The 25,555-nt window shown below is 51.8% G+C and overlaps 1 protein-coding gene across 1 annotated transcript in view; it reads left to right on the top strand.

The window, feature by feature from the left end:
• Window positions 1–25,555, top strand: part of LOC140370066 (collagen alpha-1(XII) chain-like) — a 140,914-nt gene that overhangs the window by 93,801 nt on the left and 21,558 nt on the right. The window contains exons 19-27 of the mRNA XM_072457001.1: window positions 3,503–3,632; window positions 5,846–5,985; window positions 6,810–6,939; window positions 7,148–7,287; window positions 7,742–7,871; window positions 11,296–11,435; window positions 19,703–19,832; window positions 22,944–23,083; window positions 23,583–23,712. Coding sequence (XP_072313102.1) covers window positions 3,503–3,632; window positions 5,846–5,985; window positions 6,810–6,939; window positions 7,148–7,287; window positions 7,742–7,871; window positions 11,296–11,435; window positions 19,703–19,832; window positions 22,944–23,083; window positions 23,583–23,712 — 1,210 coding nt within the window. The remainder of the gene's footprint in view (window positions 1–3,502; window positions 3,633–5,845; window positions 5,986–6,809; window positions 6,940–7,147; window positions 7,288–7,741; window positions 7,872–11,295; window positions 11,436–19,702; window positions 19,833–22,943; window positions 23,084–23,582; window positions 23,713–25,555) is intronic.

Here is a 25,555-nt window from a genome sequence, read left to right as displayed (position 1 = left end):
TCTGCAGAGCCCATGAATCTGTCCCTCTGCAGAGCCCATGAGTCTGTCCCTCTGCAGAGCCCATGAGTCTGTCCCTCTGCAGAGCCCATGTGTCTGTCCCTCTGCAGAGCCCATGAGTCTGTCCCTCTGCAGAGCCCATGTGTCTGTCCCTCTGCAGAGCCCATGAGTCTGTCCCTCTGCAGAGCCCATGAGTCTGTCCCTCTGCAGAGCCCATGTGTCTGTCCCTCTGCAGAGCCCATGAGTCTGTCCCTCTGCAGAGCCCATGAGTCTGTCCCTCTGCAGAGCCCATGTGTCTGTCCCTCTGCAGAGCCCATGTGTCTGTCCCTCTGCAGAGCCCATGAGTCTGTCCCTCTGCAGAGCCCATGTGTCTGTCCCTCTGCAGAGCCCATGTGTCTGTCCCTCTGCAGAGCCCATGAGTCTGTCCCTCTGCAGAGCCCATGTGTCTGTCCCTCTGCAGAGCCCATGTGTCTGTCCCTCTGCAGAGCCCATGAGTCTGTCCCTCTGCAGAGCCCATGTGTCTGTCCCTCTGCAGAGCCCATGAGTCTGTCCCTCTGCAGAGCCCATGAGTCTGTCCCTCTGCAGAGCCCATGTGTCTGTCCCTCTGCAGAGCCCATGAGTCTGTCCCTCTGCAGAGCCCATGAGTCTGTCCCTCTGCAGAGCCCATGAGTCTGTCCCTCTGCAGAGCCCATGAGTCTGTCCCTCTGCAGAGCCCACAGCGCTGCCTCCCACTCGTCTCTGCAGCAGATGTCTCTCATCACAGACGTGTGGAACGTCTCCAGATGTCTCTCCTCCTCTTTTATTGTGAAACAGTTTGTTTGGCTTTGATCAGTGTCAACTTATTCCCCAGTCCATCTGTCTGCCTCTTTCTCCTCCTCCTCTATCTCCTCCTCTTTCTCCTCCTCTTACTCCTCCTCTTACTCCTCCTCTTTCTCCTCCTCCTCTTTCTCCTCCTCCTCTTTCTCCTCCTCTTTCTCCTCCTCTTACTCCTCCTCTTTCTCCTCCTCCTCTTTCTCCTCCTCCTCTTTCTCCTCCTCTTTCTCCTCCTCTTTCTCCTCCTCTTTCTCCTCCATCCTATAACTTACTCTGGTCCTGTATAGAGTCCAGGGCTGAATCCCGGTTCAGAGCTGGACTCAAGTCTCCTTTGGTCCGGGTTTGGCTCTCCTTTGGTCCTGGTTTAGATCTCCTTTGGTCCGGGTTTAGATCTCCTTTGGTCCTGGTTTAGATCTCCTTTGGTCCTGGTTTAGATCTCCTTTGGTCCGGGTTTAGATCTCCTTTGGTCCTGGTTTAGATCTCCTTTGGTCCGGGTTTGGATCTCCTTTGGTCCGGGTTTGGATCTCCTTTGGTCCTGGTTTAGATCACCTTTGGTCCTGGTTTAGATCTCCTTTGGTCCGGGTTTAGATCTCCTTTGGTCCTGGTTTAGATCTCCTTTGGTCCGGGTTTAGATCTCCTTTGGTCCTGGTTTAGATCTCCTTTGGTCCTGGTTTAGATCTCCTTTGGTCCTGGCTTAGATCTCCTTTGGTCCTGGCTTAGATCTCCTTTGGTCCTGGTTTAGATCTCCTTTGGTCCTGGCTTAGATCTCCTTTGGTCCTGGTTTAGATCTCCTTTGGTCCTGGTTTAGATCTCCTTTGGTCCTGGTTTAGATCTCCTTTGGTCCTGGTTTAGATCTCCTTTGGTCCGGGTTTAGATCTCCTTTGGCCCTGGTTTAGATCTCCTTTGGTCCTGGTTTAGATCTTCTTTGGTCCTGGTTTAGATCTCCTTTAAGACTCTCCTCAGTAAAGACAGTGGCGTCACACTTGTCTCTCACACTGTGGCAGAGTGGTTAGCTCACAGCTTCAGCTTGGTCCTAATAAATCACAGGACACACTTTTCTAGCGTTTCTATTAAGAGTATTTATTTATTTATTTTCTTCTTAAAGCTTTCTGTAAGTTATCTGTTCTTTTACTTCTGTATCTACTTGTGTTGCAACATCGAAATTTCCCCGTTGTGTGGACAAATAAAGGCTCTTACCTTACCTTTCCATCTTTCTAACACTGTTCAATTCAATTTATTTTGTAAGACCTCACACTGCAGGTCCCTCACACTGCAGGTCCCTCACACTGCAGGTCCCTCACACTGCAGGTCCCTCACACTGCAGGTCCCTCACACTGCAGGTCCCTCACACTGCAGGTCCCCCCCACTACAGGTCCCCCCCACTGCAGGTCCCTCACACTGCAGGTCCCTCACACTGCAGGTCCCCCCCACTGCAGGTCCCTCACACTGCAGGTCCCCCACACTGCAGGTCCCTTACACTGCAGGTCCCCCCCACTGCAGGTCCCTCACACTGCAGGTCCCTCACACTGCAGGTCCCCCCCACTACAGGTCCCACCCACTGCAGGTCCCTCACACTGCAGGTCCCTCACACTGCAGGTCCCTCACACTGCAGGTCCCTCACACTGCAGGTCCCCCCCACTGCAGGTCCCCCCCACTGCAGGTCCCTAACACTGCAGGTCCCCCCCACTGCAGGTCCCCCCCACTGCAGGTCCCTCACACTGCAGGTCCCTCACACTGCAGGTCCCTCACACTGCAGGTCCCCCCCACTGCAGGTCCCTCACACTGCAGGTCCCTCACACTGCAGGTCCCCCCCACTGCAGGTCCCTCACACTGCAGGTCCCTCACACTGCAGGTCCCCCCCACTGCAGGTCCCTCACACTGCAGGTCCCCCCCCACTGCAGGTCCCTCACACTGCAGGTCCCTCACACTGCAGGTCCCTCACACTGCAGGTCCCTCACACTGCAGGTCCCCCCCACTGCAGGTCCCCCCCACTGCAGGTCCCTCACACTGCAGGTCCCTCACACTGCAGGTCCCTCACACTGCAGGTCCCCCCCACTGCAGGTCCCCCCCACTGCAGGTCCCTCACACTGCAGGTCCCTCACACTGCAGGTCCCCCCCACTGCAGGTCCCTCACACTGCAGGTCCCCCCCCACTGCAGGTCCCTCACACTGCAGGTCCCTCACACTGCAGGTCCCTCACACTGCAGGTCCCCCCCACTGCAGGTCCCCCCCACTGCAGGTCCCTCACACTGCAGGTCCCTCACACTGCAGGTCCCTCACACTGCAGGTCCCCCCCACTGCAGGTCCCCCCCACTGCAGGTCCCTCACACTGCAGGTCCCTCACACTGCAGGTCCCTCACACTGCAGGTCCCTCACACTGCAGGTCCCTCACACTGCAGGTCCCTCACACTGCAGCTTTCCTGAGATTTGACTTTTTGGCATTATTTGCACAAGGGACACACACAGTCTCTATCTGCTAGCTAGAGCTAGCTTTTGTGTATTTCCCCATGGTAATTCTCTCTGCTTCCAGTAGAGGGAGCGCTAACACAATTTCTGATTGAGAGAAAGTCATGTGTACGAACATTATTTTAATTTCAAAAACAGACACAAAAGTAAAGGAACAAAAGCAGGTTTTAAGTAATTGCACAAAGGGTCATGGGAACCCTTTAAACGTCTCTCCTGGTTGTCTTCAGGTTCAAGTCGGGGGGAAGAAGATCAGTGCTGTGCTGCAGAAGCTGCGTCCTGACACAGAGTATTCTGTGAGTGTGGCGGCTGTGTACCCTTCTGCTGTGAGCGCAGACATCTCCACTCAGGGCAAGACAAGTAAGACCTCCCCTCTCCCCAGACACTTCTCTCTGTACTGTGTGCTTCAGAGTGTGCTCAGAGACCTGAAGGTCGTCTGTTCAAACCCTGAAGGTCGTCTGTTCAAACCCTGAAGGTCGTCTGTTCAAACCCTGAAGGTCGTCTGTTCAAACCCTGAAGGTCGTCTGTTCAAACCCTGCTTCCATTCTGTGTCTGTGGTGTGTGTCTGTGGTGTGTGTCTGTGGTGTGTGTCTGTGGTGTGTGTCTGTGGTGTGTGTCTGTGGTGTGTGTCTGTGGTGTGTGACTGTGGTGTGTGTCTGTGGTGTGTGTCTGTGGTGTGTGTCTGTGGTGTGTGTCTGTGGTGTGTGACTGTGGTGTGTGTCTGTGGTGTGTGTCTGTGGTGTGTGACTGTGGTGTGTGTCTGTGGTGTGTCTGTGGTGTGTGTCTGTGGTGTGTGTCTGTGGTGTGTGTCTGTGGTGTGTGTCTGTGGTGTGTGTCTGTGGTGTGTGTCTCTGGTGTGTGTCTGTGGTGTGTGTCTGTGGTGTGTGACTGTGGTGTGTGTCTGTGGTGTGTGTCTGTGGTGTGTGTCTGTGGTGTGTGACTGTGGTGTGTGACTGTGGTGTGTCTGTGGTGTGTGTCTGTGGTGTGTGACTGTGGTGTGTGTCTGTGGTGTGTCTGTGGTGTGTGTCTGTGGTGTGTGTCTGTGGTGTGTGTCTGTGGTGTGTGTCTGTGGTGTGTGTCTGTGGTGTGTCTGTGGTGTGTGTCTGTGGTGTGTGACTGTGGTGTGTGTCTGTGGTGTGTGACTGTGGTGTGTGTCTGTGGTGTGTCTGTGGTGTGTGTCTGTGGTGTGTGTCTGTGGTGTGTGTCTGTGGTGTGTGTCTGTGGTGTGTGTCTGTGGTGTGTGTCTGTGGTGTGTGTCTGTGGTGTGTGACTGTGGTGTGTCTGTGGTGTGTGACTGTGGTGTGTCTGTGGTGTGTGTCTGTGGTGTGTGTCTGTGGTGTGTGACTGTGGTGTGTGACTGTGGTGTGTCTGTGGTGTGTGTCTGTGGTGTGTCTGTGGTGTGTGACTGTGGTGTGTGTCTGTGGTGTGTGACTGTGGTGTGTGTCTGTGGTGTGTGTCTGTGGTGTGTGTCTGTGGTGTGTGTCTGTGGTGTGTGTCTGTGGTGTGTGTCTGTGGTGTGTCTGTGGTGTGTGTCTGTGGTGTGTCTGTGGTGTGTGACTGTGGTGTGTCTGTGGTGTGTGTGTCTGTGGTGTGTGACTGTGGTGTGTCTGTGGTGTGTGTCTGTGGTGTGTGTGTCTGTGGTGTGTCTGTGGTGTGTGACTGTGGTGTGTCTGTGGTGTGTGACTGTGGTGTGTGTCTGTGGTGTGTGACTGTGGTGTGTGACTGTGGTGTGTCTGTGGTGTGTGTCTGTGGTGTGTGTCTGTGGTGTGTGTCTGTGGTGTGTGACTGTGGTGTGTGTCTGTGGTGTGTCTGTGGTGTGTGTGTCTGTGGTGTGTGTGTCTGTGGTGTGTGACTGTGGTGTGTCTGTGGTGTGTGTCTGTGGTGTGTGTCTGTGGTGTGTGACTGTGGTGTGTGACTGTGGTGTGTGTCTGTGGTGTGTGTGTCTGTGGTGTGTCTGTGGTGTGTGACTGTGGTGTGTCTGTGGTGTGTGACTGTGGTGTGTGTCTGTGGTGTGTGACTGTGGTGTGTGACTGTGGTGTGTGTCTGTGGTGTGTGTGTCTGTGGTGTGTGACTGTGGTGTGTCTGTGGTGTGTGACTGTGGTGTGTGTCTGTGGTGTGAGTGTCTGTGGTTTGTCTGTGGTGTGTGTCTGTGGTGTGTGTCTGTGGTGTGTGACTGTGGTGTGTGACTGTGGTGTGTGTCTGTGGTGTGTGTGTCTGTGGTGTGTGACTGTGGTGTGTCTGTGGTGTGTGTCTGTGGTGTGTGTCTGTGGTGTGTGTCTGTGGTGTGTGTCTGTGGTGTGTCTGTGGTGTGTGTCTGTGATGTGTGTCTGTGGTGTGTGACTGTGGTGTGTGTCTGTGGTGTGTGTCTGTGGTGTGTGTCTGTGGGCGAGAGTGAGGTCCTAATCCAAACACCTCAGTGAGGTTCTGGACCGAAGTGTGATCGAGGTCAGAGCAGGTTCTGGACGGTCAGAGCAGGTTCTGGACGGTCAGAGCAGGTTCTGGACGGTCAGAGCAGGTTCTGGACGGTGTGATTGGAGCTTTATACTGAAGCGTGATGATTGTTCCTGTTCCAGAGCCGCTCGGGGGAGTGAGGAACCTGCAGGTGCTGATCCCGACCATGACCACTCTGAACGTGCGCTGGGAGCCGGCCGAGGGCAAGGTCAAAGAGTACCGCGTCATCTATGTGCCGACAGCAGGGGGCGCCGAGAGCATGGTGAGGACACTTCCTGTTAGTGCTGATGCTTTCCTGCTGTAGCTACTTCCTGGTGTATTTTTTCTTTTGAATTAGTGTTTGTCTTCAATAAATCTTGAGTTATGACTTTTTCAAGTAAACCAAGGATTTCAAGAACATTTTGACAGTTTTAACGACGTATCTGACACCGGCGACATCCGGGAGAAGAACAGACTCTGGTGACGCTGAGGAACAAGAAATTCATGAGCTGAAAACACAGATATTTGCTTCAGAATCTGAAAAAGGACTCGAGATACAACTCCGTGTCATCCAGTGTAAGAAGTCCACAGATTTGACCACTTTTAGAGACTGAAGTAAATGAGCAAAGGGAAAATGTGAGACTGCTGTTGTCATGGTGACTGAGACTGCTGTTGTCATGGTGACTGAGACTGCTGTTGTCATGGTGACTGAGACTGCTGTTGTCATGGTGACTGAGACTGCTGTTGTCATGGTGACAAAGCCTCAGTTTTAACTCTGTTAGATCTGATGCTGCTTTTGACTCTGTCGATCATGGGGTCCTCTTACAGAGACTAGAGGACTGGGTGGACATCACTGGCCCCGCCCTAAACTGGTTAAGGTCCTATCTGAAGACAGGAAGTACTTTGTGTCTCAGACCACATGCCCTGACCTGTGGCGGCCCCAAGGGTCAGTCCTGGGACCTCTTCTGTTCACCCATCTCCATGCTGCCGACCGGCCTCCTGCTGGTGCCAGATTCAGGACTAAACATGGAGCGGCCTCCTGCTGGTGCCAGAGTGAGGCAGAGGAGCTCAGACTGAAGGTGGTGTTCCTCTTGTGTGTTCTTCCAGGAGCAGGTGACCGCTGGCACCACCTCCACCGTCCTCAGAGGTCTGACCCCTGACACTCTCTACACCGTGTCGCTGCTGCCCATCTACGCCGATGGAGAGGGCCGAGTCATGTCCGAGAATGGAAAGACACGTAAGAAATGTTCTCATTAACCAGACCTAGATCTTGTTCAGAACTGCCGGACTGGGCATGTCAGGGACCTCCACCTGTCAGGGACCTCCACCTGTCAGGGACCTCCACCTGTCAGGGACCTCCACCTGTCAGGGACCTCCACCTGTCAGGGACCTCCACCTGCAGTGAGCCAGTGCTGGTGTGTCAAATGTTTGTGGTGTTTGCTCAGGGCCTTTGGGAGGAGTGAAGAACCTCAAAGTGACCAACCCCACCATGACCTCTCTGAACGTGGACTGGGAGCCTGCAGATGGCGCTGTCCGCCTCTACAAGGTCTTCTACATCTCAGCAGCCGGAGGCGAGGAGGAGATGGTAAATATGCACACATACTACAACTCTGCCCCTCTGACCTTCTCTACTCCTCTGACCTTCTCCCCTGCTCCTCTGACCTTCTCTAGTCCTCTGACCTTCTCCTCTACTCCTCTGACCTTCTCCCCTGCTCCTCTGACCTTCTCTACTCCTCTGACCTTCTCCTCTGCTCCTCTGACCTTCTCCCCTGCCCCTCTGATCTTCTCCCCCGCTCCTCTGACCTTCTCCCCTGCCCCTCTGACCTTCTCCCCTGCTCCTCTGACCTTCTCCCCTGCCCCTCTGACCTTCTCCCCCGCTCCTCTGACCTTCTCTCCTGCCCCTCTGACCTTCTCCCCTGCCCCTCTGACCTTCTCCCCCGCTCCTCTGACCTTCTCCCCTGCCCCTCTGACCTTCTCCCCTGCCCCTCTGACCTTCTCCCCCGCTCCTCTGACCTTCTCCTCCTCTTGTGTCTCTTCAGGAGCAGGTCCCGGCCTCCTCCACCTCCACCGTGCTGAGGAACCTTCAGCCTGACACGCTGTACACGGTGTCAGTGCTGCCGGTGTATCCTGCCCGAGAAGGAAAGAGACAGTCTGAGGACGGAAAGACTCGTGAGTAACAAACACAAGCTCATGTGTCAGAAGAACATCTCAAAGCTCGAAAGGAGCTCGTTTCATCGTCTATGGTTCTTCAAACTCACTTTCAGACGTGATTTATCGGTTACACGTGTGTTTTTAAGACGAAGGCCAGAGCGTTTCATGGTTATTAAAACTTACACAGCTTCAGTTGAATCATCTGAACAGTGTTCAAAAACGAGATGTTTCAACTGATCCAAGAGTTATTCTCATTTGTTATTCCTATTGTTAGCAGCAGCAGCTAACAACAGAACCCACTGCAGGGCTGTTAGGGTAACAAAGGCGATTCGCTTCTGGTCTTCACTCTGGTCTTCACTCTGGTCTTCACTGTGGTCTTCACTGTGGTCTTCACTCTGGTCTTCACTGTGGTCTTCACTGTGGTCCTCACTCTGGTCTTCACTGTGGTCCTCACTCTGGTCTTCACTGTGGTCTTCACTCTGGTCTTCACTCTGGTCTTCACTCTGGTCTTCACTCTGGTCTTCACTGTGGTCTTCACTCTGGTCTTCACTGTGGTCTTCACTCTGGTCTTCACTGTGGTCTTCACTGTGGTCCTCACTCTGGTCTTCACTCTGGTCTTCACTCTGGTCTTCACTGTGGTCTTCACTCTGGTCTTCACTCTGGTCTTCACTCTGGTCTTCACTCTGGTCTTCACTGTGGTCTTCACTGTGGTCTTCACTCTGGTCTTCACTGTGGTCCTCACTCTGGTCTTCACTCTGGTCTTCACTCTGGTCTTCACTGTGGTCTTCACTCTGGTCTTCACTCTGGTCTTACCTCTGGTCTTCACTGTGGTCCTCACTCTGGTCTTCACTGTGGTCTTCACTGTGGTCCTCACTCTGGTCTTCACTCTGGTCTTCACTCTGGTCTTCACTCTGGTCTTCACTGTGGTCTTCACTGTGGTCCTCACTCTGGTCTTCACTCTGGTCTTCACTCTGGTCTTCACTCTGGTCTTCACGCTGGTCTTCACTGTGGTCTTCACTGTGGTCTTCACTGTGGTCCTCACTCTGGTCTTCACTCTGGTCTTCACTCTGGTCTTCACTGTGGTCTTCACTGTGGTCCTCACTCTGGTCTTCACTCTGGTCTTCACTCTGGTCTTCACTCTGGTCTTCACTCTGGTCTTCACTGTGGTCTTCACTCTGGTCTTCACTCTGGTCTTCACTGTGGTCTTCACTCTGGTCTTCACTGTGGTCCTCACTCTGGTCTTCACTCTGGTCTTCACTCTGGTCTTCACTGTGGTCTTCACTCTGGTCTTCACTCTGGTCTTCACTGTGGTCTTCACTCTGGTCTTCACTGTGGTCTTCACTGTGGTCTTCACTCTGGTCTTCACTGTGGTCTTCACTGTGGTCCTCACTCTGGTCTTCACTCTGGTCTTCACTCTGGTCTTCACTCTGGTCTTCACTCTGGTCTTCACTGTGGTCTTCACTCTGGTCTTCACTGTGGTCCTCACTCTGGTCTTCACTCTGGTCTTCACTCTGGTCTTCACTGTGGTCTTCACTCTGGTCTTCACTCTGGTCTTCACTCTGGTCTTCACTCTGGTCTTCACTCTGGTCTTCACTGTGGTCTTCACTGTGGTCCTCACTCTGGTCTTCACTCTGGTCTTCACTCTGGTCTTCACTGTGGTCTTCACTCTGGTCTTCACTCTGGTCTTCACTCTGGTCTTCACTGTGGTCCTCACTCTGGTCTTCACTGTGGTCTTCACTGTGGTCCTCACTCTGGTCTTCACTCTGGTCTTCACTCTGGTCTTCACTCTGGTCTTCACTGTGGTCTTCACTGTGGTCCTCACTCTGGTCTTCACTCTGGTCTTCACTCTGGTCTTCACTCTGGTCTTCACTGTGGTCCTCACTCTGGTCTTCACTCTGGTCTTCACTGTGGTCTTCACTCTGGTCTTCACTCTGGTCTTCACTGTGGTCTTCACTCTGGTCTTCACTGTGGTCCTCACTCTGGTCTTCACTCTGGTCTTCACTCTGGTCTTCACTGTGGTCTTCACTGTGGTCCTCACTCTGGTCTTCACGCTGGTCTTCACTCTGGTCTTCACTCTGGTCTTCACTCTGGTCTTCACTCTGGTCTTCACTGTGGTCTTCACTCTGGTCTTCACTCTGGTCTTCACTCTGGTCTTCACTGTGGTCTTCACTGTGGTCTTCACTGTGGTCTTCACTCTGGTCTTCACTGTGGTCCTCACTCTGGTCTTCACTCTGGTCTTCACTCTGGTCTTCACTCTGGTCTTCACTGTGGTCCTCACTCTGGTCTTCACTGTGGTCTTCACTGTGGTCCTCACTCTGGTCTTCACTCTGGTCTTCACTCTGGTCTTCACTCTGGTCTTCACTCTGGTCTTCACTGTGGTCCTCACTCTGGTCTTCACTCTGGTCTTCACTCTGGTCTTCACGCTGGTCTTCACTGTGGTCTTCACTCTGGTCTTCACTCTGGTCTTCACTCTGGTCTTCACTGTGGTCTTCACTGTGGTCTTCACTCTGGTCTTCACTCTGGTCTTCACTCTGGTCTTCACTGTGGTCTTCACTCTGGTCTTCACTCTGGTCTTCATTCTGGTCTTCACTCTGGTCTTCACTCTGGTCTTCACTGTGGTCTTCACTCTGGTCTTCACTCTGGTCTTCACTCTGGTCTTCACTGTGGTCTTCACTGTGGTCTTCACTGTGGTCTTCACTCTGGTCTTCACTGTGGTCCTCACTCTGGTCTTCACTCTGGTCTTCACTGTGGTCTTCACTCTGGTCTTCACTGTGGTCTTCACTCTGGTCTTCACTCTGGTCTTCACTCTGGTCTTCACTGTGGTCTTCACTCTGGTCTTCACTCTGGTCTTCACTCTGGTCTTCACTCTGGTCTTCACTGTGGTCCTCACTCTGGTCTTCACTGTGGTCTTCACTGTGGTCTTCACTGTGGTCTTCACTGTGGTCCTCACTCTGGTCTTCACTTTGGTCTTCACTCTGGTCTTCACTCTGGTCTTCACTGTGGTCTTCACTCTGGTCTTCACTGTGGTCTTCACTCTGGTCTTCACTGTGGTCTTCACTGTGGTCTTCACTGTGGTCTTCACTCTGGTCTTCACTGTGGTCTTCACTGTGGTCTTCACTCTGGTCTTCACTCTGGTCTTCACTCTGGTCTTCACTCTGGTCTTCACTGTGGTCTTCACTCTGGTCTTCACTGTGGTCCTCACTCTGGTCTTCACTTTGGTCTTCACTCTGGTCTTCACTCTGGTCTTCACTGTGGTCTTCACTCTGGTCTTCACTGTGGTCTTCACTCTGGTCTTCACTCTGGTCTTCACTGTGGTCTTCACTGTGGTCTTCACTGTGGTCTTCACTCTGGTCTTCACTGTGGTCTTCACTGTGGTCTTCACTCTGGTCTTCACTGTGGTCTTCACTCTGGTCTTCACTGTGGTCTTCACTGTGGTCTTCAGTGCCGCTGGGAGGACTGGACAACATTAAGGTGTCCAACCCGACCATCACCACGCTCACAGTGACCTGGAGCCCAGCTGAAGGCAACGTCCAGGGATACAAGGTCATCTACAGCCCGACCAGTGGAGGACTGGAGATAGTGGTGAGCTGAGATCTTTCCTTTTGCCTCCAACACACTTTCCACCGTTTGTGTTCAGGGTGTATCTTCACCTGTAGGACATGTCTGAGCCTGCTGTAGGACATGTCTTCACCTGTAGGACATGTCTGAGCCTCGGAGTGTATCTTCACCTGTAGGACATGTCTTCACCTGCAGGACATGTCTTCACCTGTAGGACATGTCTGAGCCTCGGGGTGTATCTTCACGTGTAGGACATGTCTTCACCTGTAGGACATGTCTGAGCCTCGGAGTGTATCTTCACCTGTAGGACATGTCTTCACGTATAGGACATGTCTTCACCTGTAGGACATGTCTGAGCCTCGGAGTGTATCTTCACCTGTAGGACATGTCTTCACCTGCAGGACATGTCTTCACCTGTAGGACATGTCTGAGCCTCGGGGTGTATCTTCACGTGTAGGACATGTCTTCACCTGTAGGACATGTCTGAGCCTCGGAGTGTATCTTCACCTGTAGGACATGTCTTCACGTATAGGACATGTCTTCACCTGTAGGACATGTCTGAGCCTCGGAGTGTATCTTCACCTGTAGGACATGTCTTCACCTGTAGGACATGTCTGAGCCTCGGGGTGTATCTTCACCTGTAGGACATGTCTTCACGTATAGGACATGTCTTCACCTGTAGGACATGTCTGAGCCTGTAGGACATGTCTGAGCCTGTAGGACATGTCTGAGCCTCGGGGTGTATCTTCACCTGTAGGGCATGTCTTCACCTGTAGGACATGTCTTCACCTCTAGGACATGTCTGAGCCTCGGGGTGTATCTTCACCTGTAGGACATGTCTTCACGTATAGGACATGTCTTCACCTGTAGGACATGTCTGAGCCACAGAGTGTATATTCACGTGTAGGACATGTCTTCACGTGTAGGACATGTCTCATCAGGTCTGAGCCTCAGGGTGTATCTTCACGTGTAGGACATGTCTGAGCCTCAGAGTGTATCTTCACGTGTAGGACATGTCTTCACGTGTGGGACATGTCTGAGCCTCAGAGTGTATCTTCACGTGTAGGACATGTCTTCACGTGTAGGACATGTCTGAGCCTGTTGTAGGACATGTCTTCACCTGTAGGACATGTCTTCACCTGTAGGACATGTCTGAGCCTCGGAGTGTATCTTCACGTGTAGGACATGTCTGAGCCTATTGTAGGACATGTCTTCACCTGTAGGACATGTCTGAGCCTCTGAGTGTATCTTCACGTGTAGGACATGTCTTCACCTGTAGGACATGTCTTCACCTGTAGGACATGTCTGAGCCTCAGAGTGTATCTTCACGTGTAGGACATGTCTTCACGTGTAGGACATGTATCTTCACGTGTAGGACATGTCTTCACCTGTAGGACATGTCTGAGCCTCAGAGTGTATCTTCACGTGTAGGACATGTCTTCACGTGTAGGACATGTATCTTCACCTGTAGGACATGTCTTCACCTGTAGGACATGTCTGAGCCTCAGGGTATATCTTCACGTGTAGGACATGTCTTCACGTGTAGGACATGTCTTCTCCTGTAGGACATGTCTGAGCCTCAGAGTGTATCTTCACGTGTAGGACATGTCTTCACGTGTAGGACATGTCTGAGCCTCAGAGTGTATCTTCACGTGTAGGACATGTCTTCACCTGTAGGACATGTCTGAGCCTCAGGGTGTATCTTCACGTGTAGGACATGTATCTTCACGTGTAGGACATGTCTTCACCTGTAGGACATGTCTGAGCCTCAGAGTGTATCTTCACGTGTAGGACATGTCTTCTCCTGTAGGACATGTCTGAGACTCACAGTGTATCTTCACGTGTAGGACATGTCTTCACCTGTAGGACATGTCTGAGCCTCAGGGTGTATCTTCACGTGTAGGACATGTCTGAGCCTCAGGGTATATCTTCACGTGTAGGACATTTCTTCACGTGTAGGACATGTCTCATCAGGTCTGAGCCTCACTGAACAGAGCTGTACAAACACAGGATTATGTGTGTTTTTCTCCTCTCGCGTCCACAAAGAGGACGTCCACAAAGAGGACGTCCACAAAGAGGACGTTCTCATGTCTCTGGTCTCATGTCTCTGGTCTCATGTCTGGTCTCTGGTCTCATGTTTTGTCTCTGGTCTCATGTCTTGTCTCTGGTCGAATGTCTCTGGTCTCATGTCTCTGGTCTCATGTCTTGTCTCTGGACTCATGTTTTGTCTCTGGTCTCATGTCTTGTCTCTGGTCTCATGTCTCTGGTCTCATGTCTCTGGTCTCTTGTCTCTGGTCTCATGTCTTGTCTCTGGACTCATGTTTTGTCTCTGGTCTCATGTCTTGTCTCTGGTCTCATGTCTCTGGTCTCATGTCTCTGGTCTGTTGTCTCTGGTCTCATGTCTTGTCTCTGGTCTCATGTCTTGTCTCTGGTCTCATGTCTTGTCTCTGGTCTCATGTCTTGTCTCTGGTCTCATGTCTCTGGTCTCTTGTCTCTGGTCTCATGTCTCTGGTCTCATGTCTCTGGTCTCATGTCTCTGGTCTCTTGTCTCTGGTCTCATGTCTGGTCTCATGTCTTGTCTCTGGTCTCATGTCTTGTCTCTGGTCTCATGTCTTGTCTCTGGTCTCATGTCTTGTCGCTGGTCTCATGTCTCTGGTCTCTTGTCTCTGGTCTCATGTCTGGTCTCATGTCTTGTCTCTGTTCTCATGTCTCTGGTCTCTTGTCTCTGGTCTCATGTCTCTGGTCTCTTGTCTCTGGTCTCTGGTCTCATGTCTCTGGTCTCTTGTCTCTGGTCTCATGTCTGGTCTCATGTCTTGTCTCTGGTCTCTTGTCTCTGGTCTCATGTCTCTGGTCTCATGTCTCTGGTCTCATGTCTCTGGTCTCATGTCTGGTCTCATGTCTTGTCTCTGGTCTCATGTCTCTGGTCTCATGTCTCTGGTCTCATGTCTTGTCTCTGGTCTCATGTCTCTGGTCTCTTGTCTCTGGTCTCTTGTCTCTGGTCTCATGTCTCTGGTCTCATGTCTTGTCTCTGGTCTCATGTCTCTGGTCTCTTGTCTCTGGTCTCATGTCTGGTCTCATGTCTTGTCTCTGGTCTCATGTCTCTGGTCTCTTGTCTCTGGTCTCATGTCTGGTCTCATGTCTTGTCTCTGGTCTCATGTCTCTGGTCTCTTGTCTCTGGTCTCATGTCTCTGGTCTCTTGTCTCTGGTCTCATGTCTCTGGTCTCTTGTCTCTGGTCTCTTGTCTCTGGTCTCATGTCTGGTCTCATGTCTTGTCTCTGGTCTCATGTCTCTGGTCTCATGTCTCTGGTCTCTTGTCTCTGGTCTCATGTCTGGTCTCATGTCTTGTCTCTGGTCTCTTGTCTCTGGTCTCATGTCTCTGGTCTCTTGTCTCTTGTCTCATGTCTGGTCTCATGTCTTGTCTCTGGTCTCATGTCTCTGGTCTCTTGTCTCTGGTCTCATGTCTCTGGTCTCTTGTCTCTGGTCTCATGTCTGGTCTCATGTCTTGTCTCTGGTCTCATGTCTCTGGTCTCATGTCTCTGGTCTCATGTCTCTGGTCTCATGTCTCTGGTCTCTTGTCTCTGGTCTCATGTCTGGTCTCATGTCTTGTCTCTGGTCTCATGTCTCTGGTCTCATGTCTCTGGTCTCATGTATTGTCTCTGGTCTCATGTCTCTGGTCTCATGTCTCTGGTCTCATGTCTCTGGTCTCATGTCTTGTCTCTGGTCTCTTGTCTCTGGTCTCTTGTCTCTGGTCTCATGTCTCTGGTCTCATGTCTGGTCTCATGTCTTGTCTCTGGTCTCTTGTCTCTGGTCTCATGTCTCTGGTCTCATGTCTCTGGTCTCATGTCTTGTCTCTGGTCTCATGTCTCTGGTCTCTTGTCTCTGGTCTCATGTCTCTGGTCTCATGTCTCTGGTCTCATGTCTTGTCTCTGGTCTCTTGTCTCTGGTCTCATGTCTCATGTCTCTGGTCTCTTGTCTCTGGTCTCATGTCTCTGGTCTCATGTCTCTGGTCTCTTGTCTCTGGTCTCATGTCTCTGGTCTCTTGTCTCTTGTCTCTTGTCTCTGGTCTCATGTCTGGTCTCATGTCTTGTCTCTGGTCTCATGTCTCTGGTCTCATGTCTCTGGTCTCATGTCTCTGGTCTCATGTCTTGTCTCTGGTCTCATGTCTCTGGTCTCTTGTCTCTGGTCTCATGTCTCTGGTCTCATGTCTCTGGTCTCATGTCTTGTCTCTGGTCTCTTGTCTCTGGTCTCATGTCTCATGTCTCTGGTCTCTTGTCTCTGGTCTCATGTCTCTGGTCTCATGTCTCTGGTCTCTTGTCTCTGGTCTCATGTCTCTGGTCTCTTGTCTCTTGTCTCTTGTCTCTGGTCTCATGTCTCTGGTCTCTTGTCTCTGGTCTCATGTCTCATGTCTCTGGTCTCTTGTCTCTTGTCTCTTGTCTCTGGTCTCATGTCTCTGGTCTCTTGTCTCTGGTCTCATGTCTCTGGTCTCTTGTCTCTGGTCTCTTGTCTCTGGTCTCATGTCTCTGGTCTCATGTCTTGTCTCTGGTCTCATGTCTCTGGTCTCTTGTCTCTTGTCTCTGGTCTCATGTCTCTGGTCTCATGTCTCTGGTCTCTTGTCTCTGGTCTCTTGTCTCTGGTCTCTTGTCTCTGGTCTCATGTCTTGTCTCTGGTCTCATGTCTCTGGTCTCATGTCTCTGGTCTCATGTCTCTGGTCTCTTGTCTCTGGTCTCATGTCTCTGGTCTCTTGTCTCTTGTCTCTTGTCTCTGGTCTCATGTCTCTGGTCTCTTGTCTCTGGTCTCATGTCTCTGGTCTCTTGTCTCTGGTCTCTTGTCTCTGGTCTCATGTCTCTGGTCTCTTGTCTCTTGTCTCTGGTCTCATGTCTCTGGTCTCATGTCTCTGGTCTCTTGTCTCTGGTCTCTTGTCTCTGGTCTCTTGTCTCTGGTCTCATGTCTCTGTTCTCTTGTCTCTTGTCTCTGGTCTCATGTCTCTGGTCTCATGTCTCTGGTCTCTTGTCTCTGGTCTCATGTCTCTGGTCTCATGTCTCTGGTCTCATGTCTGGTCTCATGTCTTGTCTCTGGTCTCATGTCTCTGGTCTCATGTCTCTGGTCTCATGTCTCTGGTCTCATGTCTGGTCTCATGTCTTGTCTCTGGTCTCATGTCTCTGGTCTCATGTCTCTGGTCTCATGTCTCTGGTCTCATGTCTCTGGTCTCATGTCTGGTCTCATGTCTTGTCTCTGGTCTCATGTCTTGTCTCTGGTCTCATGTCTTGTCGCTGGTCTCATGTCTCTGGTCTCTTGTCTCTGGTCTCATGTCTGGTCTCATGTCTTGTCTCTGTTCTCATGTCTCTGGTCTCTTGTCTCTGGTCTCATGTCTCTGGTCTCTTGTCTCTGGTCTCATGTCTCTGGTCTCTGGTCTCTTGTCTCTGGTCTCATGTCTGGTCTCATGTCTTGTCTCTGGTCTCTTGTCTCTGGTCTCATGTCTCTGGTCTCTTGTTTCTGGTCTCATGTCTGGTCTCATGTCTTGTCTCTGGTCTCATGTCTCTGGTCTCATGTCTCTGGTCTCATGTCTCTGGTCTCATGTCTGGTCTCATGTCTTGTCTCTGGTCTCATGTCTCTGGTCTCATGTCTCTGGTCTCATGTCTTGTCTCTGGTCTCATGTCTCTGGTCTCTTGTCTCTGGTCTCTTGTCTCTGGTCTCATGTCTCTGGTCTCATGTCTTGTCTCTGGTCTCATGTCTCTGGTCTCTTGTCTCTGGTCTCATGTCTGGTCTCATGTCTTGTCTCTGGTCTCATGTCTCTGGTCTCTTGTCTCTGGTCTCATGTCTGGTCTCATGTCTTGTCTCTGGTCTCATGTCTCTGGTCTCTTGTCTCTGGTCTCATGTCTCTGGTCTCTTGTCTCTGGTCTCATGTCTTGTCTCTGGTCTCATGTCTCTGGTCTCTTGTCTCTGGTCTCATGTCTGGTCTCATGTCTTGTCTCTGGTCTCTTGTCTCTGGTCTCTTGTCTCTGGTCTCATGTCTGGTCTCATGTCTTGTCTCTGGTCTCATGTCTCTGGTCTCATGTCTCTGGTCTCTTGTCTCTGGTCTCATGTCTGGTCTCATGTCTTGTCTCTGGTCTCTTGTCTCTGGTCTCATGTCTCTGGTCTCTTGTCTCTTGTCTCATGTCTGGTCTCATGTCTTGTCTCTGGTCTCATGTCTCTGGTCTCTTGTCTCTGGTCTCATGTCTCTGGTCTCTTGTCTCTGGTCTCATGTCTTGTCTCTGGTCTCATGTCTTGTCTCTGGTCTCATGTCTCTGGTCTCATGTCTCTGGTCTCATGTCTCTGGTCTCATATCTCTGGTCTCTTGTCTCTGGTCTCATGTCTGGTCTCATGTCTCTGGTCTCATGTCTCTGGTCTCATGTATTGTCTCTGGTCTCATGTCTCTGGTCTCATGTCTCTGGTCTCATGTCTCTGGTCTCATGTCTTGTCTCTGGTCTCTTGTCTCTGGTCTCTTGTCTCTGGTCTCATGTCTCTGGTCTCATGTCTGGTCTCATGTCTTGTCTCTGGTCTCATGTCTCTGGTCTCATGTCTCTGGTCTCATGTCTTGTCTCTGGTCTCATGTCTCTGGTCTCTTGTCTCTGGTCTCATGTCTCTGGTCTCATGTCTCTGGTCTCATGTCTTGTCTCTGGTCTCTTGTCTCTGGTCTCATGTCTCTGGTCTCTTGTCTCTGGTCTCATGTCTCTGGTCTCATGTCTCTGGTCTCATGTCTGGTCTCATGTCTTGTCTCTGGTCTCATGTCTCTGGTCTCATGTCTCTGGTCTCATGTCTCTGGTCTCATGTCTCTGGTCTCATGTCTCTGGTCTCATGTCTTGTCTCTGGTCTCATGTCTCATGTCTGGTCTCATGTCTTGCCTCTGGTCTCATGTCTCTGGTCTCTTGTCTCTGGTCTCATGTCTCTGGTCTCTTGTCTCTGGTCTCTTGTCTCTGGTCTCATGTCTCTGGTCTCATGTCTTGTCTCTGGTCTCATGTCTCATGTCTCTGGTCTCTTGTCTCTGGTCTCATGTCTCTGGTCTCATGTCTCTGGTCTCTTGTCTCTGGTCTCTTGTCTCTGGTCTCTTGTCTCTGGTCTCATGTCTTGTCTCTGGTCTCATGTCTCTGGTCTCTTGTCTCTTGTCTCTGGTCTCATGTCTCTGGTCTCATGTCTCTGGTCTCATGTCTCTGGTCTCATGTCTCTGGTCTCTTGTCTCTGGTCTCTTGTCTCTGGTCTCATGTCTCTGGTCTCTTGTCTCTTGTCTCTGGTCTCATGTCTCTGGTCTCATGTCTCTGGTCTCTTGTCTCTGGTCTCTTGTCTCTGGTCTCTTGTCTCTGGTCTCATGTCTCTGTTCTCTTGTCTCTTGTCTCTGGTCTCATGTCTCTGGTCTCATGTCTCTGGTCTCTTGTCTCTGGTCTCATGTCTCTGGTCTCATGTCTCTGGTCTCATGTCTGGTCTCATGTCTTGTCTCTGGTCTCATGTCTCTGGTCTCATGTCTCTGGTCTCATGTCTCTGGTCTCATGTCTTGTCTCTGGTCTCATGTCTCTGGTCTCATGTCTCTGGTCTCTTGTCTCTGGTCTCATGTCTCTGGTCTCTTGTCTCTGGTCTCTTGTCTCTGGTCTCATGTCTCTGGTCTCATGTCTTGTCTCTGGTCTCATGTCTCTGGTCTCATGTCTTGTCTCTGGTCTCATGTCTCTGGTCTCATGTCTCTGGTCTCATGTCTCTGGTCTCATGTCTCTGGTCTCATGTCTGGTCTCATGTCTTGTCTCTGGTCTCATGTCTCTGGTCTCTTGTCTCTGGTCTCATGTCTCTGGTCTCTTGTCTCTGGTCTCTTGTCTCTGGTCTCATGTCTCTGGTCTCATGTCTCTGGTCTCATGTCTTGTCTCTGGTCTCATGTCTCTGGTCTCTTGTCTCTTGTCTCTGGTCTCATGTCTCTGGTCTCTTGTCTCTGGTCTCTTGTCTCTGGTCTCATGTCTCTGGTCTCTTGTCTCTGGTCTCATGTCTCTGGTCTCATGTCTCTGGTCTCATGTCTCTGGTCTCATGTCTGGTCTCATGTCTTGTCTCTGGTCTCATGTCTCTGGTCTCATGTCTCTGGTCTCATGTCTGGTCTCATGTCTTGTCTCTGGTCTCATGTCTCTGGTCTCATGTCTCTGGTCTCTTGTCTCTGGTCTCATGTCTCTGGTCTCATGTCTTGTCTCTGGTCTCATGTCTTGTCTCTGGTCTCATGTCTCTGGTCTCATGTCTCTGGTCTCATGTCTGGTCTCATGTCTTGTCTCTGGTTGTCTCTTCAGGAGCAGGTCTCTGAAAGTACCACTCGGACAGTTCTGGAGAAGCTTCTTCCTGAGACAGAATACAGAGTGACCGTTGTCCCAGTTTACGCCGAGGGAGACGGTCCCAGCCTCACGGACACCGGCAAAACCAGTGAGTGTTTCCAGAGCACTCTCACTCCTTTACTCTTTCACTCCTTCACTCTTTCACTCCTTCACTCCTTCACTCCTTCACTCTTTCACTCTTTCACTCCTTTACTCTTTCACTCCTTCACTCCTTCACTCCTTCACTCTTTCACTCTTTCACTCCTTTACTCTTTCACTCCTTCACTCCTTCACTCCTTCACTCCTTCACTCCTTCACTCCTTCCCTCTTTCACTCCTTCACTCCTTTACTCTTTCACTCCTTCACTCCTTTACTCTTTCACTCCTTCACTCTTTCACTCTTTCACTCCTTTACTCTTTCACTCCTTCACTCCTTCACTCTTTCACTCTTTCACTCCTTTACTCTTTCACTCCTTCACTCCTTCACTCCTTCACTCTTTCACTCTTTCACTCCTTCACTCCCTCACTCCTTCACTCTTTCACTCTTTCACTCCTTCACTCCCTCACTCCCTCACTCCTTCACTCCTTCCCTCTTTCACTCTTTCACTCCTTCACTCCTTCACTCCCTCACTCTTTCACTCTTTCACTCTTTCACTCCTTCACTCCCTCACTCCCTCCCTCCTTCACTCCTTCCCTCTTTCACTCCTTCCCTCTTTCACTCCTTCACTCCTTTACTCTTTCACTATTTCACTCTTTCACTCTTTCACTCCTTCACTCTTTCACTCCTTCACTCCTTCACTCCTTCACTCCTTCACTCCCTCACTCTTTCACTCTTTCACTCTTTCACTCCTTCACTCCCTCACTCCCTCACTCCTTCACTCCTTCCCTCTTTCACTCCTTCACTCTTTCACTCTTTCACTCCTTCACTCTTTCACTCTTTCACTCTTTCACTCTTTCACTCCTTCACTCCCTCACTCCCTCACTCCCTCACTCCTTCACTCCTTCCCTCTTTCACTCTTTCACTCCTTCACTCCCTCACTCCTTCACTCCTTCCCTCTTTCACTCCTTCACTCTTTCACTCTTTCACTCCTTCACTCTTTCACTCTTTCACTCTTTCACTCCTTCACTCCTTCACTCTTTCACTCCTTCACTCCTTCACTCTTTCACTCTTTCACTCCTTCACTCCTTCACTCTTTCACTCCTTCACTCCCTCACTCCCTCACTCCTTCACTCCTTCCCTCTTTCACTCCTTCACTCCTTTACTCTTTCACTATTTCACTCCTTCACTCCTTCACTCCTTCACTCCTTTACTCTTTCCCTCTTTCACTCCTTCACTCCCTCACTCCCTCACTCCTTCACTCCTTCCCTCTTTCACTCTTTCACTCCTTCACTCTTTCACTCCTTCACTCCTTCACTCCTTCAGTCTTTCACTCTTTCACTCCTTCACTCCTTCACTCTTTCACTCCTTCACTCCTTCACTCTTTCATTCTTTCACTCTTTCACTCCTTCACTCCTTCACTCCTTCACTCCTTCACTCCTTCACTCCTTCCCTCTTTCACTCCTTCACTCTTTCACTCCTTCACTCTTTCACTCTTTCACTCCTTCACTCCTTCACTCTTTCACTCTTTCACTCCTTCACTCCTTCACTCCTTCACTCCCTCACTCTTTCACTCCTTCACTCCTTCACTCTTTCACTCCTTCACTCCTTCACTCTTTCACTCTTTCACTCCTTCACTCCTTCACTCCTTCACTCCTTCACTCCTTCCCTCTTTCACTCCTTCACTCCTTCACTTTTTCACTCTTTCACTCCTTCACTCTTTCACTCCTTCACTCTTTCACTCTTTCACTCCCTCACTCCCTCACTCCTTCACTCCTTCACTCCCTCACTCCTTCACTCTTTCACTCCTTCACTCCTTCACTCCCTCACTCCTTCACTCCTTCACTCCCTCACTCCTTCACTCCTTTACTCTTTCACTCCTTCACTCTTTCACTCTTTCACTCTTTCACTCCTTCACTCCTTCACTCCTTCACTCCTTCCCTCTTTCACTCCTTCACTCCTTCACTTTTTCACTCCTTCACTCCTTCACTCCTTCACTCCCTCACTCCTTCACTCTTTCACTCCTTCACTCCTTCATTCCCTCACTCCTTCACTCCTTCACTCCCTCACTCCTTCACTCCTTCACTCTTTCACTCCTTCACTCCTTCACTCCTTTACTCTTTCACTCCTTCACTCTTTCACTCTTTCACTCTTTCACTCCTTCACTCCTTCACTCCTTCACTCCTTCCCTCTTTCACTCCTTCACTCCTTCACTTTTTCACTCTTTCACTCCTTCACTCTTTCACTCCTTCACTCTTTCACTCCCTCACTCCCTCACTCCTTCACTCCTTCACTCCCTCACTCCTTCACTCTTTCACTCCTTCACTCCTTCACTCCTTCACTCCCTCACTCCTTCACTCTTTCACTCCTTCACTCCTTCACTCCCTCACTCCTTCACTCCCTCACTCCTTCACTCCTTCACTATTTCACTCCTTCACTCCTTCACTCTTTCACTCCTTCACTCCTTCACTCTTTCACTCCTTCACTCCTTCACTCCTTCACTCCTTCACTCCTTCACTCCCTCACTCCTTCACTCCCTCACTCCTTCACTCCTTCACTCCTTCACTCCCTCACTCCTTCACTCCTTCACTCTTTCACTCCTTCACTCCTTCACTCCTTTACTCTTTCACTCCTTCACTCTTTCACTCTTTCACTCTTTCACTCCTTCACTCCTTCACTCCTTCACTCCTTCCCTCTTTCACTCCTTCACTCCTTCACTTTTTCACTCTTTCACTCCTTCACTCTTTCACTCCTTCACTCTTTCACTCTTTCACTCCCTCACTCCCTCACTCCTTCACTCCTTCACTCCCTCACTCCTTCACTCTTTCACTCCTTCACTCCTTCACTCCTTCACTCCCTCACTCCTTCACTCTTTCACTCCTTCACTCCTTCACTCCCTCACTCCTTCACTCCCTCACTCCTTCACTCCTTCACTATTTCACTCCTTCACTCCTTCACTCTTTCACTCCTTCACTCCTTCACTCTTTCACTCCTTCACTCCTTCACTCCTTCACTCCTTCACTCCCTCACTCCTTCACTCCCTCACTCCTTCACTCCTTCACTCCTTCACTCCCTCACTCCTTCACTCCTTCACTCCTTCATAAACGCGGTGCTTGTGGTCCAGGGCCTCTGGGGTTCGTGAGGAACCTTCAGGTGACTGATCCCACCACCAGCAGCTTAAACGTTCGCTGGGACGCGGCTGAAGGAACCGTCCGAGAATACATCGTCATCTGGGTCCCAGCGGCCGGAGGCGAGCAGGACGTGGTGAGTCAGATGCCCTGCCCGCGATGCCCCGCCCGTGTGTCAGATGTCCCGCCCGCGATGCCCCGCCCTTGTGTCAGATGCCCCGCCCATGTGTCAGATGCCCCTCCCATGTGTCAGATGCCCCGCCCGTGTGTCAGATGCCCCGCCCGTGTGTTAGATGCCCCTCCCATGTGTCAGATGCCCCGCCCGTGTGTCAGATGCTCCGCCCGTGTGTTAGATGCCCCGCCCATGTGTCTGATGCCCCGCCCGTGTGTTAGATGCCCCGCCCATGTGTCTGATGCCTCGCCCGTGTGTTAAATGCCCCGCCCGTGTGTCTGATGCCCCGCCCGTGTGTCAGATGCCCCGCCCGTGTGTCAGATGTCCCGCCCGTGTGTCTGATGCCCCGCCCGTGTCTCAGATGCCCCGCCCGTGTGTCTGATGCCCCGCCCATGTGTCTGATGCCCCGCCCGTGTGTCTGATGCCCCGCCCGTGTGTCTGATGCCCCGCCTGTCTCTTTCAGGACCAGGTCTCAGGTTCCACGACGACCAAAGTCCTGAAGAACCTGGAACCAAACACAGAGTACACAGTGACTGTGGTTCCTGTGTACCACGAGATGGAGGGAAAGTCTATGTCCAGCAACGGCAAGACCAGTGAGTACTACTACTGCTACTGCTACTGCTACTGCTACTGCTACTGCTACTACTACTACCACTGCTACTACTACTACTGCTACTACTTCTGCTACTGCTACTACTGCTACTGCTACTACTACTGCTACTGCTACTGCTACTACTACTACCACTGCTACTACTACTACTGCTACTACTACTACCACTGCTACTACTACTACTGCTACTACTTCTTCTCCTGCTACTACTGCTACTGCTACTACTACTGCTACTGCTACTGCTACTGCTACTACTGCTACTGCTACTACTACTGCTACTGCTACTGCTACTGCTACTACTACTACCACTGCTACTACTACTACTGCTACTACTTCTGCTACTGCTACTACTGCTACTGCTACTTTTACTATTGCTACTTTTACTACTGCTACTTCTAATTCTACTACGACTACTACTTTTCATCCATCCATTTTCTTCCGCTTATCCGTGGCCGGGTCGCGGGGGCAGCAGTCTAAGCAGGGAGGCCCAGACTTCCCTCACCCCAGACACTTCCTCCAGCTCCTCCAGGGGGATCCCGAGGCGTTCCACACAGAGACATGGTCCCTCCAGCGTGTCCTGGGTCTTCCCCGGGTTCTCTTCATGAACATCTCCCCAGGGAGTTTTTGTCCAAGAGGAACAGATGGACCACAGCTGGAGGAGCAGCGGTTCTACTCCGAGCTCCTCCCGCGTCACTGAGCTCCTCCCACTATGTCTAAGGGACCAGCCACCCGGCGGAGGAAACTTTGACCGCTTGTATCCTCGATCTTGTCCTTTGGGTCATTAAAGCTCATGACCATAGGTGAGGTCAGAACGTAGAGTGACCGATAAATCCAGAGCTTTGTCTTTGGACTCAGCTCCTTCTTCACCACAACAGTCGATGCGGCGACTGCATCGATCCAACTGTCAATCTCACGCTCCATCAAGACCCCGAGAACTCCTCCTCTTGGAGCAAGGACTCCCCACCCACCTGGAGAGGACAAGGACTTCCCACCCACCTGGAGAGGACAAGGACCCCCCACCCACCTGGAGAGGACAAGGACTCCCCACCCACCTGGAGAGGACAAGGACTCCCCACCCACCTGGAGAGGACAAGAACCCCCCACCCACCTGGAGAGGGCAAGGACTCCCCACCCACCTGGAGAAGACAAGAACCCCCCACCCACCAGGAGAGGGCAAGGACTCCCCACCCACCTGGAGAGGACGAGGACCCCCCACCCACCTGGAGAGGGCAAGGACTCCCCACCCACCTGGAGAAGGCAAGGAACCCCACCCATCTGGAGAGGGCGAGGACTCCCCACCCACCTGGAGAGGACGAGGACCCCCCACCCACCTGGAGAGGGCAAGGACTCCCCACCCACCTGGAGAGGGCAAGGACCCCCCACCCACCTGGAGAGGGCATTGACTCCCCACCCACCTGGAGAGGGCAAGGACCCCCCACCCACCTGGAGAGGACAAGGACCCCCCACCCACCAGGAGAGGGCAAGGACTCCCCACCCACCTGGAGAGGACGAGGACCCCCCACCCACCTGGAGAGGGCAAGGACTCCCCACCCACCTGGAGAAGGCAAGGAACCCCACCCACCTGGAGAGGGCGAGGACTCCCCACCCACCTGGAGAGGACGAGGACCCCCCACCCACCTGGAGAGGGCAAGGACTCCCCACCCACCTGGAGAGGGCAAGGACCCCCCACCCACCTGGAGAGGGCATTGACTCCCCACCCACCTGGAGAGGACAAGACACCTTTTCCTGGTTGTGTGGAGCATCCAGCCCCCCTCGAGAGGACGGGTTCCAGAGCCCACACTGTGCATGGAAGTGAGGCCGACGTC

Source organism: Eucyclogobius newberryi, unplaced genomic scaffold (assembly GCF_026437365.1).
Source record: "Eucyclogobius newberryi isolate DKJ021-1_F unplaced genomic scaffold, fEucNew1.0.hap1 SCAF_207, whole genome shotgun sequence".
Classification (NCBI taxonomy): domain Eukaryota; kingdom Metazoa; phylum Chordata; class Actinopteri; order Gobiiformes; family Gobiidae; genus Eucyclogobius; species Eucyclogobius newberryi.
The sequence above is the reverse complement of the archived record's forward strand: the minus strand, read 5'-3'. Positions and strand labels throughout refer to the sequence as shown.